This window comes from Nymphaea colorata, chromosome 6, assembly GCF_008831285.2.
Source record: "Nymphaea colorata isolate Beijing-Zhang1983 chromosome 6, ASM883128v2, whole genome shotgun sequence".
Taxonomy (NCBI): Eukaryota; Viridiplantae; Streptophyta; class Magnoliopsida; order Nymphaeales; family Nymphaeaceae; genus Nymphaea; species Nymphaea colorata.
The window spans coordinates 22,938,461-22,952,857 of record NC_045143.1 but is presented as its reverse complement, the minus strand read 5'-3'; the positions used below and the strand labels follow the sequence as shown (position 1 = coordinate 22,952,857).

General features: G+C 37.3%; 1 protein-coding gene across 2 annotated transcripts in view; it reads right to left on the bottom strand.

Moving 5' to 3' along the window:
• Positions 1–1,772: 1,772 nt before the first annotated feature.
• Positions 1,773–14,397, bottom strand: part of LOC116256346 (serine/threonine-protein phosphatase BSL1 homolog) — a 36,286-nt gene continuing 23,661 nt past the window's right edge. Inside the window, exons 8-21 of one of the 2 annotated variants that reach the window (XM_031632698.2) lie at positions 8,029–8,130; positions 7,578–7,659; positions 7,331–7,501; positions 6,793–6,979; positions 6,456–6,678; positions 6,200–6,370; positions 5,881–6,119; positions 5,217–5,301; positions 5,017–5,115; positions 4,729–4,928; positions 4,579–4,654; positions 2,922–3,057; positions 2,701–2,840; positions 1,773–2,257 (exon numbers count right to left, since the gene is read on the bottom strand). In XM_031632698.2, the coding sequence (XP_031488558.1) occupies positions 2,174–2,257; positions 2,701–2,840; positions 2,922–3,057; positions 4,579–4,654; positions 4,729–4,928; positions 5,017–5,115; positions 5,217–5,301; positions 5,881–6,119; positions 6,200–6,370; positions 6,456–6,678; positions 6,793–6,979; positions 7,331–7,501; positions 7,578–7,659; positions 8,029–8,130 (1,995 nt within the window). In that variant the 3' untranslated portion in view covers positions 1,773–2,173. The remainder of the gene's footprint in view (positions 2,258–2,700; positions 2,841–2,921; positions 3,058–4,578; positions 4,655–4,728; positions 4,929–5,016; positions 5,116–5,216; positions 5,302–5,880; positions 6,120–6,199; positions 6,371–6,455; positions 6,679–6,792; positions 6,980–7,330; positions 7,502–7,577; positions 7,660–8,028; positions 8,131–14,397) is intronic. The other variant, XM_031632699.2, reaches the window with a different exon arrangement.

Sequence of the window (14,397 nt, the reverse complement as noted above, 5' to 3'; positions counted from 1 at the left end):
GGTCTGTACCCGTACCAGTACCAGCACTCATACCCATGTGACATAAATCATCTCCATTTTGTGACAACCAAAGCGCGATCAAGATTGCCTTCAATCCTATTCTGCATAATCGCACTAAGCATATAGAAATTGATCAACACTTCATTCGTCAAAAGGTTGCGGAAGACGAGATTGTTCTCACTTATATATCCACGTCTGAACAAGTGGCTGATCTTTTTACCAAGGGACTCACAGGGCATCATTTCTGGGAATTGAAGAACAAGTTGCGCATGATCAAACCCCATGCACAACTTGAGGGGGGCTGTTAAGTTTGTACATATGGATCGGCCGATCGGGTCACCCAGACCCGACCCATTTGATCCACACGCCCAACACATCATGGGCGGTGGCATACTTGTAAATCTAATTGTTATTTTGTGTATTTTATGATGTACCCTAAATCGTCATTAGTATATAATGATAACAAGAAGCAGACGTCATCTCTCTCTTGCTTGGACGTGCAGTCCACTTCTCTCTTCCTCCTCTTGCATCTAACTTCATTCAGTGGTTCGGTATTAGATATCAAAATCTTACAAAATCCACAGCATAGCCAAGCCCTAAATCCACATGCTTCTCTAGTCAGTGCGAACGATAAAATTAATCTTGCAGTTTGGACCCATAGGAACTAATTCAAGATCCCAATTATACATTTGTATGCACCATATCAACTTTGCATACATCTGCTAGCTAACATGCTTGCACCTTTGATGGTAAATCTTGCTAAGAAACAAAGAATCTGAAATTAACTCCCGAGATATTGCTATGACTTTTTTGCCCCTAGAGAAAGTAGGCATGCCAACAATTACTACATGGAGTAGCAAACACTCAAGATCAACCATAACGGGGAACATACTTCACCTGAAAGAGCATGAAAGCGCTTCCAGTTGGGTGGATGCTACTTCGAAGAGAAGATATCTCAGTTTGATGGATAACTTCCTCCTAAAACTGCAAGCGCAGATTAGAACATAAAAAGCTTGAATAGTTTATAAGTAGGCAAACAGAAACAAATAATTGAAGTACTTACCAACTTTTGAAGGGCTTGAACCTTGCTAGGTATTCCTCTTTCTTCACAATAGGTGACTCATTGAAGCGCACTTTAGCTAATGAGAGCTCTTGTTTACCTTAAGCCCAGTTTATCTTAAAAATGCAAACGTTGCACATGGATTTTTCAATCATGTAACACGGAATTGGTGTTCCATTTGCCTATAAGCCATCAATAAATATGAAAAAGACAGACAAAACCACAAGTACATTGGAGGATAAATGTTTTTTGCACAACTAATTTAATATGTAATGGTGAAACATATAACATATTTAAATAATGAAAAAAAGAAATCTTACCATTATAAGGCAAGTCAAGTGACATTAGGAGCAAATGCAATTCAAGCAGTTCTTGTCACTGCATTACCAGTTATTTGGATAAAGATATACCTAGGTAATGAAAATTTATTGTGAAAAATCTTTAAAATTTGAAACATTCGGTATCATTTCTTGCCATTAACACATTTATATATGTATACTATCTTTTAAGATAATGATCATTTGATGGTTAGATTGAACTATCATAACCTAGTGCCCCTGAATTTCAGTTTTATGGAACAAATAAAGAAATAAAGATAAGCACTCATAACAAATTCCAGTAAGTCCTAATCATACTTGAATATAGTGAGTGAGTTCCCCCGCTGTAGAATTTTCTGAAACAGTAAAAGACTAAAAAAAAGTCAAATAGAGACTTTATCTAACAATGATCATTCATCTCTTTTAAATTAACTAAAATACATCACTTTCTGAGTGAAATTTACAAGGGAAACGCCAACATATCTTGGCAAAATATCAATAAAGATACAAAAATCACTACACATCAGCCTAGCCTAGATATCCTAAGCATAGATAATAGCCCCACCCTTTGCACAAAAAGTTAATAACCAACATGATTCACTATGATCTTCACCGAATGGGCCAATCGAACATCCAGAGGATTCATTTTACTTGCATTATTTTCACATATTGCTGCACCACCAACCATTAGGAACCTCATTTCCCATGTTTTTTATAATGTGCTTACAACAAGAATTACTTCCATATACATCACTCAAGATTTACCCTGCTGTTGCACTTGAAACATCAATTTTAGTCATATAAAGGCAAGAGATGAGCGATCATTAGAAGATTGTGGTCTACCCCTTGTTGGTGTGGGTGGCCTCTGAATGTTAAGCTCCTGCAGGAAGAAGTAAGTGTTAAGATATATACACAGGTACCTACACATATATATACATACATCCACACACACACACACATAGATATATATATATATTAACTTCTCTTTTTCATTTTCACTATTTATCTAGCAGTTTTCTCCCTACTGCTAGATTTCTAGAAGTGACTAGACTCAGTTAGTTCCCCACAATTAATTTGTATATATTAGTCTGACTAAACCACCATTTATTTCTGCTTCTTGAACAAATCACCAGTAAAAGATTTTAACTGTTTATGTCAGTGCACTACATGGCTTTGATCGTCCCTGCTTTATTAAGCTACTTGGTGAACACATTGCTCCTTTTTTGTTAATAGTGAGGAAACAAATATTCTGCATATGAGCAGATAATATAGCCCATTCTTTCAGCTGTAAATAAGAAGCAGATGGCTAACAAGACAACTTACCTGCATCCACGTCATGTCCATGGAACGATCAGGGGACGATTCTGGTGACTGAAAAGGAGGTGGAAGTGGATGAATCAGTTTAGGCACCACCACAAGATCCCTACCAATTACAAGTAATGCACCAGCGTTGTTTGCCGTTCCTGACAAGTGCCAACACAACCAATATGGAATGCTCAATTATTCAACCAATATAAGGCTATAAGACAAACAGCTTGTTTTACCACAATAGTTTGTCGCAGAGAACAAAGTGATTAGATGACCCTGTGCAAATCGTTCAAAACCATCCATAACGCATTCATGAGCTCTGATGATAAGTTGCAACTTGTTCTTCTTGCAAAATTCTATTACTCTATCAGGCTGCATCCACAGAACATACAATATTAATCACAAGAATCCTTTGTTCACCTTGGAGGCATTTCATTTTCATAACCGCAGACCTAATCGGGTTTGAGGTTCAAGAAACAACCTTTTAACCATGTCAAAGTCAAAAACATGGATCCCGCATCAGACTTTACTCAGTTTCATAATACCTTCAGTTTTTACTTCAATCCTTTTGTCTAGATATACTATTATCTATCTAGTTTAGGTAGGTGCCAAACTATGTAAAGGGGTCAAATTCAAGCATTTTACAGGTTATCAGGTGTATTTCAACAAGTGTGTTAAGCTACCTACACTTGCAGTCTGTGTAATCATCTACCAGACAAATACACGCCGCTTTATTTCTGATTTCTTGCTTTCTCTATTTGATAATCGTTTGGTTCGTCATCATGCCACTTCGACCTTGCAAGTTGAGAGACCAACAGTGGCTTGTGGCAGTATAGAAGGACATTGCACTGCATTTGCCTTGAAGACAAACTTGTGACTCTGGATAATTTTGTGGTACTTTATTTGTTGTAAACTTGATGTTCTTTTGAATTTTTTATTTATGAAGAGCTACAACAAGCATGTGAATTGGACTAGACCAATATGAAAGTATTAGTTTCTCATCCATGGTGATTTTTTGTCAATATTACTGCCTTTTATGAAATTAGTCACTTCTTCAACAAGTCAATCAAACTAAGTATTCAGGTCAAGTTTTGGCCTGGCTGTCATAGTTGACATCAAAATCATGATCAACTCTTGGTCTTCAGATCTACACACAAGAATTCATATGAGCAGCATTCGTATATTTTAAGTGTGTATACCTAATGGGCCCAATATCCTGCACTGAGAGTGAAGGATATCATTCCTGTACATTGATCTCTCAATCAAGTTGTTCCCTGGCAGGTTGGTATCTGCTAGACAGGACGCTCCTGCCAGTTTTGGGTGGAGTCATTTGGAAACAAGCAAATGTTTTACCACCAAAATACTAAAAGAAAGTGTTTTTGGAGGAAACAAACAAAAGAAGATACCAAACCCCCAAATAATTTTGAAGACCTATGAGTTTGCCCAGATCATACCTCAACTGAAAAAAATCTGAAAAAAAGTTATGAAACTTATCAGACATACTGCTATCTTATTTTACGAATGCAAAGGAAAATTTTCACAATCATTTTATAGAAGAATTTTTTTAGAGTGCTTAGACAATTCAGGGAATTGGTTCGACTACAACAAAAACCACTATGGCTCAACCATAATGGAGTCATCTCGTATGCCAGTAAAAGTGGTGAAATATAAATTGCATCTTGAGTATGGAATAGTAGCATTGCAACACTTTATGCTACAGCCATCTGATGAAAGCAGAAAAGCAATAAGGTGTCATTTATCAAATGCTCATTTTGGATGGTACCAATTATAACCACCAGAAAAACCTAGAATGTGCCTATATGGAACTACCTGTGTAAAAAGACATTTTACAGCTACAAACATGGTAAACTCTTTTACTTATAAGTTCCATACCCCAAAAGTGACCAAGCCTGGTCCCCTTGCATTGGGCCGTAATCCTTCCACCGTATCATTTTCAGTGGGGTCAGACCTACAAATTCATAAGCATCATTAAGATCGTCAAAAAGTTGTATCCTTCAAATATCAGCAGTAAGCTAACCATACCATAGTAGGTCCATAAGAACAATCGATCCAGAATCCATCGTTATGGGCCTCTCCAGTTTCTCAATCTGTTCAACATAGTTTATGGATCTCCCAATGCCACCATGCATGCAGATTATTTTCTTCTCAATAAGAGCACATAGAGGGAGAGCATTGAAGACTTGATTGAATTGAGTCCAAGCCCATATTCCATCGTTCTCACCCTAAGAAATTCAAAAGCCATTTCACGAAAACCATTTGGTTAGTTTCAAGCACGCTACAAAATTACAGCAGTATCTCTGTCATTCTCACCATTCTCTCAATGCATTCCAACCGAAATCCAAAGAGTGCATTTATATCAGCAGCTTCGTGATTTCCCCGGATCAGATGTACATGCTCAGGATATTCAATCTACAAAACGAACAAACTAATAGTTACTTCATCAGCAAGTCCAACATGCTCTATCAATGTAAGAAATAATATTTGTTAGACTCTTCAAGCTATGGGCTTGCCTTGAGAGCAAAAAGCAAGGTTATTGTCTCCAGGCTGTGCTGACCACGATCAACATAATCACCCAAAAACAAGTAATCTATATACCTGAAAACAAAAAAAAAAATCCGCTTTACCATGGCAATCAAGTCCAAGCCAATGATCAAATGGCATTCATGAAAGTCTAGTAGAATCACCATATAGAATTTGGGTTTCAGATAATGAAAATCATATTGGGTGAATAATCAACATTTGAATAACGAGATTGTGTTTCAAGAGCATAAACAGACAGGATTCTTCTTGAAGTACTCCAACCCAGAATACAATCAGCTACAATGTTTAAACAGTGTGTGCCGTACCCAAAATAAACCTACAGAGATGGTTGACAGTCCTTTCCAGATAATTGGCCAGTACAAACAATAATTGAGATGAAGAAAACCGCATAATCAGGATAGCCAAAGCAAACACACAAAATGATGAGGCCAACCATGCGAAAGCAATTGATGGTTTTCAAGATCTAGGCCATTATGCAAGACAAAGAACAGTCAGACAAAGATTAGCTTATTCTGCATTGAAAACCCAAACCCAAAGTCAACTTCACCAACTAATGAAGCTTCATTTTCTACAGTGTCAATAAAAAAGTGTTAAATTGAACAGACCTAGGAAAGAATAGAAGTAGAGACTCACGTTATATCTCCAGCAGTTGAAGGAAACCCATATTCATCAAAAAGACGCATTAAGTCACCAAACTGGCCATGAAGATCCCCAAAAACTTTAACTGGAGCTTTCAACTGCAAAACTGCAGGTTCTTGCAGAAATATTTGTTCAGCAGCATAACAAAGTTCACCAACTTCATATGAGTCCAGAAAGAAGTTGCGGTTTGTCGGAGCCATCCAATTACGAGGCCTCAGCAATAAGGATATAATCTGCAAAAGCAAAAGAAATTATGATAAACCGGCCACCAGTTCAGACACCATTATAACCACAATTTCCAGATAAAATGTGCCTTCTTATGCAAGCTAATAGGGGATTTCTGTTTATTGAGTATTCTTTTCATTGCATATCCCTGATCCATGTTCCAGGGGTTCGTTCGCCTGCTCTCATTTTCAAATTGGTCCAATGAAAGCTGCCGAACAAGCCCACCCAAGCTTCCAACCGGCTCTTTAGCAACAACTACCTGAAGGATTTCAAGTTAGCTACCAGTAAATGCCATGAAAAGGTATATTGAATGCTGTGAATGGGCACAAAATCCATGCACATACAGCTCTATGGTGAAGCCGAACATCTGTTTCAAGGGTATCTTTGTCACTTGCTTCGGAGGATGTTTCTGAGCCTTGAGATACATCCTTGACATGATGTGGTGACAGTTGTCCATCTAAGAGATGATTTTCATTCATTAAAGCTGCAGCCTTTGCAGCTTCCCAGACTGCGCTAACAGCCTCAGCTTCAGCAGCAGAAGCCTCCACTAGCTTTTCAAGAGAAGTCCTGTACAGAATAACAACAGTTTCAATAGAATGAAACTCTAAAATTGGAGATAGGCTACAATAATATCCAGAAGTTAGATTTACAAGATTAGAAGCATTTGGATAATGAACACACCTTGAAGCGCCAGATATGGCTGTCTCAAAAAGTGCACCTGGCTTTGTCTCAACATATGATGACTCGGTCATGATTGTCTGACCAATTTTGGTGGGCAGAGTTGTTCTGTCAGCCCCACTAAAAGAGTTCACCTCATCAGTTCGGATAGCTGAATTTTCCGCAAAGAGAAGATCATCAAGTAGTGCATCTGCACAATTTCAACAGTCAACACTGACTAATGTAAATCAACAGAACTAGAAATATTTCCTCAAGCCTCTCTAAAGCACAGGAAGAACAATTCTTGCAGGATATCAACAAGTGGCCTAATGAGGAGAATGTGCCCTTCTTCTTCTCTCTCTTTCTAAATATTTTATATTTTTTCTTTTCCTTTCTTGATTTTTTGGAAATTTTTAATATTAAAAATAAATTTGAGATTTTCACATACGTTACATGTCTAACTTTGGAGCCAACTGATATGGGTCACAGACTCACAATACAAATTTTACAACATTGGTTTCAAACAGCAGAATTAACCAGTCAACTGTCTGAAGCAAAATACCTCCCTTTAGACCACCATATATAAACACTCGATTTCCCACACAAGCTGCTGCATGGCGGCAACGGCACAAAAGCTCCAAAGAAGGATTGATTTCTGTAGATGATTTACTTGAGCGGGAGGATGTGACTATCCCATTTCTGTCAACCCAGACTCCAGCAGCAGTATCCATAACTAATAAGGCATAAAAAAATGTCAAACAAGTGAACAACAAATAAGAAAAGGAAGTGCAAAAATCATCAAAACCCACCTGCAATAGTTGCTTCACCTTCAATTGTCCGCCCTCCTTTAAGAGTACCACCAGTAACATGCAATCTATTGCCCAGAAATACCTGCTAAATTGAAACATTTAATTGTGAAAAAAAGCTTATGCAGCAAGCAGTCACATTCCATATATGGGCAGCATCCTAAGCTATGGACAAGATCAACCTGATCCAAAACAAAAAGAATATTTAAACAAGCAAATATAAGTATGTCCAACACAAGGGAAATTTTTCAACCTCAGAATAAACATTCTTATGCACTGCGGATTGTGAATCGACGATGCACAATCTTTGCACAGGGTAAACCATCAAGACCTGTGAGAACTTAAGCTACTATATCTGTTTCTAGATTTTTTTAAGAAAATGAATTTGCACGATTGTATCCTATATGAACTTTACCTAAGAAAAAGTTATAAAGCATTACTGTCTGAAACTTACCGCAGCATGCTGATACCTAGGGGAAGGAGGCACCCCAGGAGCAAGAGTCCATTCCCATTTACCATCTCTGTGCCTTAGCAGCCCATATGCATCCGATTGTGGCTGTGAAATATGGAATAAGAATCCCAAATTCAGAAAGTAGTTTATACATGAATCCTTAGATTATAGCCTCCCAAAACAAAAAATTCATGAAAATAAGATGTGTTGATTAGATTTATAAGGATCTAAAACTTAACAACATTAGCTCGACTCATAAAATCTAGACATCGGATCCTCATTTTTTTCTTTTACTTCAAGCATCCCACATCAATGTATGTGTCATATAGCCAAGAGAAGAAGATGATAATGCTCAAGGACAAACTCCCAAGTTTTAAAACATTAATTAGCTCTTTTGTGAAACCAAGTTCCCAATTAATTTGGTGAAAATATATTGAAAAGATACGTTGGTTAGAAAAGCAAGAATACGGGAAACTTTTTGCCAATCAACTTTGAATATATGAGTAAGTTATTGTAGATTTCCTGCAATAATAGACAAAGCTTAATCATATCATGCTCATTAACACTTTATTGAATATGAGCCATGAGCCACCAAGCCCTCAGGGTAAATTTGGTCCATCATCTATCTGGATTACAATATAAGAGACTCAAAAATCTAATCAAGAGGTTCCAAATTGCAACGTGTTTGTGTAGGAAAGATGAGAGATGACATACAAATTGAAGCGGTGCGGCCCAGGCCTCAAAACTTGCAAGGGAGCTTTAACCTTGCAAGGGTGACCGCATGGAAATATAAAACACTAAGGACCAAGGAGCAGAAGCAAGATTCCATCCTATGGCCTAATGAATTAGAGGACCTAAATTCATCTAGTTTTGTCCAATGAGCCAACAACAAGTAACTATGTTGTCGAAAGCATCAAAGTGCAGCCTGTCAGAGTTTGCCGAAGCTCCATCTCACTTGTCTGGCCTTAAGAGACTAACAGCAAGCAGCCCACTCAAACAACAATCCATCGACTATAAACACCTACAAATTAGCATGGTACAATGCAAGCCCTGCCCCAAACTCACAATACACAATGTGGAAACCAAAGATTCAGGTTCAATTACAAAGTGTGAACATTACCAGTGTTTTTCCCTCAAATTAAGCATCAAACGTTCATCCATACAAGCATATCCATCCAAGCCATGGCCAATACAAGCTGCCCACACTACTCCACAGCCGGATGACATACAAACCATGCAAATCCCCAACTCCCAACCTCCAGACAAGTTTTTTGGCTCAAGAGCATTGGACACATCCCCCTCGGATTGAGGATACCTTGGACAGTCAACCAAGCCAGAATGGCCTATTAGGCCCACACATCACCCAATAGTGCTAGAAGAGGCTACCAGCTATCTATCAGGCTGCAACCAGCAGTCCTAATGCGATACTACATCTGAAACAAAGTAAACAGTGTTTGCATCCAAAATTTTTGGTTTTGAAAAGCATTTGCTTCTTTTTGAAATTTAAAGAAGGAACCATCTCTCGGTATGAGGTCCAGCCATTCTCAATGCCTTCATCAGGTTTGCCTTTATCAGGAGTAACCAGACCAAGTATTAATTCCTTTCCTTCTATATCTAGAAGATTCTTCAGTATTATCAATTTATCGTAAGTCTTAAATGCATGGCATGGTTTAATATGTACAAGGTTTAAATGAGAGCTTTCAAAATATTAGTTTCGATCAGTATTATCCACTCGTATCATGTGATGCGTATCATGTAGGTTTGAAAAACCTATATGATATGCTTACAATAAGCAATACACCCACGTATCGTAGGCATATCGCCCATACCGTGCGATACGGGTGGCATATTGTATGATACATGCGATGTGCCCTCATAACAAATGATACAAGATAAAACAAAAAAAGGGCCCAAAGCTCCTTTTTTCATACTTTTTTTTTAAAATAGCTTCTTCCTCTTGCTTTCTAAACATCTCTAAGAGCTATGGGATGAGAGGTTTTGCTAGTTTTCTAGAAAAATCGGCCATATGTTGGTGAAGACCTTCCATTTGAAGGCATTGAATTGAAATAATTAGAGCACAAAATAAAGCTTAAGATGACGAGGATTATCAATGATTCATGTTAATCATGATTTTTGGCACTTGGCAATGAACAATTGTAAGTTTGTAAACTTGTGATATAATCTAAAACACTTTAAACTTGTGATGGATGTTTATTATGTTGTTCTAAATCTATGATTTCTCATTGTCTAAATGCGTTGTTGAGATATTATGACTTATGAATGATAAACCATGAATATTCTTTATGTGCGATAAGTTTTTTATATGGAATACATTTTCCTCATTTTTTCTAAACTTTTCTCTATTTTTCTGATTTTTTTAATTTTTGGAATCAAACATTTTACAATATGCTACGCTACATTTACAATATGCTATGATACGGCATATAGGTCAGCGCGACCGATATGGGTTATGAGACACCTTTTACAACATTGGTTTTGACTCCTTTGAAAGACATGATTCCCAACTTGTTTATTCAAAGCAAGCACTTTAGCATGATGAGAGCCATCAACATCGTCTTTGCATGTGGCCCTTAAGGTTTGAAAACTAGGTTTAGGAAATGAGTTTTGAAAATCCCTTTTAACAGTTTGGTATAGGTTTAGATTTGACCATAGATAGAAATTGAAAAGGCAGATCTGTAGTCAAGATATTGGTCCACACTGTAAGGACCTTGTTGTTTTGAAGATATTGATCTTTAAATTGATTTTGTTTGGACTAGAAGCTCTTTAGTTTGAAGTTTGAACTTTATAGCCTTTTCTCAAATTTGGAAATCTAGGAAATCATGTTGAAGGATGACTTTATTTTGGAAAAGGGGACCTCAATTTGAAATGGAATTTTGGTTTGATTTAGCCATGGGAGTTGCCTATAAGAAGAGGAAGCCTTGACCTCAATAGGCTGTGAAAAAGATTTGAGAAATCAGCTGTTCCATTATTGAAATACATCAAGTAGCTTTCCTTGAGAAAATCTGGATTTTACATTGATTAACATGCTTTAGTTAACATGATCCATTTTGATATAATCGCATACATCGATGAATTTCTTTGGTTGTTTGGAGCTACCCAACTGGAAATACCCCAAGTGCCCAAGGTTTCGGGTCAATTTTGTTAAAGAGAGTGCCATGAATCCTTTTAGAATAAGGGCGAACAAATTTCGCTTGCTTCTAGCATTATGAAACTTGAGTTGCCTTGAAGTAAAATTGTAGCCTTTCTCCGATATTTCAATACCTCCTTCATATGTGCAATCAATGTTGTTAAATGCAATGAGGCAAGGTGATGTGTTGAGCCTGTGAAGTGATGTAATGCGTAACAGTGTGATGCGATGCGTAAGCATGAAGACCAAAATTTTGTTAATGTACTTAAAAACAATATCAATTAAAACCACATGATAGAAAAACTTTCCTAAGATGAATTCAAACCACATAAATTAAAATAGAACATATCCAAGGAATACACCTTCATTGTCATGTTTCGAGTGAATAAAATATGTAAAAATGAATCTCATATAGAGACCTTGTCATCCAAAAGGGATTTTTATAAGTACACCAAAGTTATTAATGGTCATAAAATATGCCTACAATTTAAAAGAAAAACATCCAAAATACATGAGAAATTTTGGCTACTAAATTCAATTTTGCACAGAGTTTTAAAATAGCGTAAGCAATTGATTTAAGAACAATAAAAATGAAAAAAAAAACGTGGACAGCTTCTATATAATAGTGAAGAAAACTTGTATGTGAAAAAGACTGGAATGGAGATCATAAGCATGGTGCGTAACAAGGACAGAAGGAAACATAATAAAAAATTTTGACAAGCGATTCCACTTTGTATTTAATGAACATGAATCAGTTACAGAATTACATCAAAAAACTATGTGGAGAATCATGAGCGAAAAGGTGAGCTAAGTTACATAAGGATATCACAAACAAAACATTTCAGTTGCACAAATTATATACACTTGTGAATAGTAACTGTTACGGTGAGAGACAAGAGAAAATGTAATTTCTCTATTAACTAACCCTAATCTCAAGAATAAAAGAGATTACGGCTGGTGAAACAAATTTACAATATTAGTCCAGACAAAATAGGATAAACATTAAAGGCACACTCTAACTTTCTAATATTATAGAAAAAACTCTAAACAACTACTAAAGACATTCAACAGTCACCCTCAAGCTGGAGCATAGATATCGGTCATGCTCAGCTTACCAACACTCACCCTCAAGCTAGAGAATAGATATCAGTCATGCACAGCTTGGTAAAGGTGTCAGCCGCCTAATCCTCAAAGGAGACATGAATGGTACTAATCACTCCTTCCTGTACTAAGTCTCAAACATAATGGCAGTCCACTTCAATGTGTTTCGTTCTCTCGTGAAAAATTGGGTTATTGGCAATATAGGTGGCTACCATGTTATCACAATACATTTTCATTAGGAGCCACTAACATGCTCAAATTTAGAAGAACTGACCTGGCTCATGACATTTCAATTGCAGTTTGAGTCATAGCTCTATATTCAAACTCAACACTAGATTGGGCAACCACATTTTGCTTCTTGCTCCTCCAAGATATAAGATTACCTCCAACAAAGACACAAAACCCTATAGTAGACTTAATGTCATCCCTTGATCCTGCATAATCAGCATCACTGAATGTTTCTATGTCAAGACATTCTCCCTTTTTTAACCATAACCCCATCCTTAGGGCTGATTTTAACTCTCACTATCATCAATGCTGCTTCCCAATGAACCTTCAAGGTTTTTCCATGAATTGACTTAACTTATTTACAGCAAAACTAATGGAAGGCCGAGTGGCAGTCAAATATAAAAGTTTCCTTAATAGAAATATGCATGATCTTGAGTCAACCGTCTCTCTGATCCATCATCATGGATATACTTTACAGATTCATAGGAAGTGTGGCAGGTTTGGCCCAAATCTGTTTCCTACAAAAGATCAAGAACATATTTTTGTTGAAACAAAACAAACCCCTTTACTACTACAAGCCACTTCAATGCAAGGAAATAACAGAGTTGACCAAGATCTTTTGTGACAAAATGCTTTTGTACAAATTTTTTTGTCTCAGCAATCTCTTGGTCACATTCACCTGTGAGAACAATGTCATCAACATAGACAATCAATATCACTATGTCTGATGTGCCTCGCTTGATGAACAACGAGTGATCAAGCTGAGATCTTTGAAATCCACAGTTAGATATAACTAATAAGTTTGCACACCTTGGAATACTCTCCCTGCCGCTCAAAACTAAGTGGTTGCTGCATATATACAGTTTCAGAGATATCTCCATATAGAAAGGCATTCTTCACATCAAGCTGAAATAATGGTCAGTCCCATTGGACAGCAATAGTGATAATTAGCCATATAGTGTCTAACCATGCCACAGGCAAAAACATCTCAAAGAAGTCAACTCCATAGGTCTGTGTATATCTTTTAGCAACTAAGCACGCTTTGAATCTTTCTACTGAACAATCAGAATGATACTTGATGGTGAACACCCATTTGGAGCCAACAATCCTTCGATGGATCAACCAGATCCCAAGTCTCCTTAGAGATAAGAGCATCCATTTCATTTTGCATGGTGTGTTTTCACCGTGGATCTAATAAGGTTTGGCGGTGAGAGGAAGGAATAAAATGATTGGACATAGCCTGATCAAACTGCACCAAACTCGCACTCACACAGTCAATAAAAACAGATTTAAAAATCGGGTGCAAACTACATTATCGCTATCCTTGTGAATGGCAATAAGTAGATCATCTACACATCACTTACGTCTGAGTCAGTCTTATCATTGAAACTTACCTCTTGAGAGTTAGCGGTTTGGAGGGAGACCTTGACAACGAGAGCAAACTAATGGAGGATTAAGGAAACGATCATAGGGCATTGGGGGTATGGGTAGAGGAGTTGGGAATAGACTCAAATGACACTGGAGGGATAGAAACTGGCATCTCAGACACAGAGGGATTAGGAGAAGGGAAGTAAGGACGAGACTCAAAGAATATGACATCCACACTGATAAACTCTTTTTTGGTCAGGAGGTCAAACCAACAATATCCTTCTTGATTGGTGGAGTAGCCAATGAATACACATTTGACTGCGTAATCAACAAGCTTGTTTCTATTTGGGCCTAAGATGTGTGCAAAACATGTGTATCCAAATATTTTGAGAGGTACGTAAAATACCAGTCGATCTGGATATAGTAATTGAATTGGAATTCTTTCTTGGATGGCCAACAAGGGCAACCGATTAGTAAGGTAACATGTGGTAAAAATGGCATCACCCCAAAAATAAGCTGGCATATGA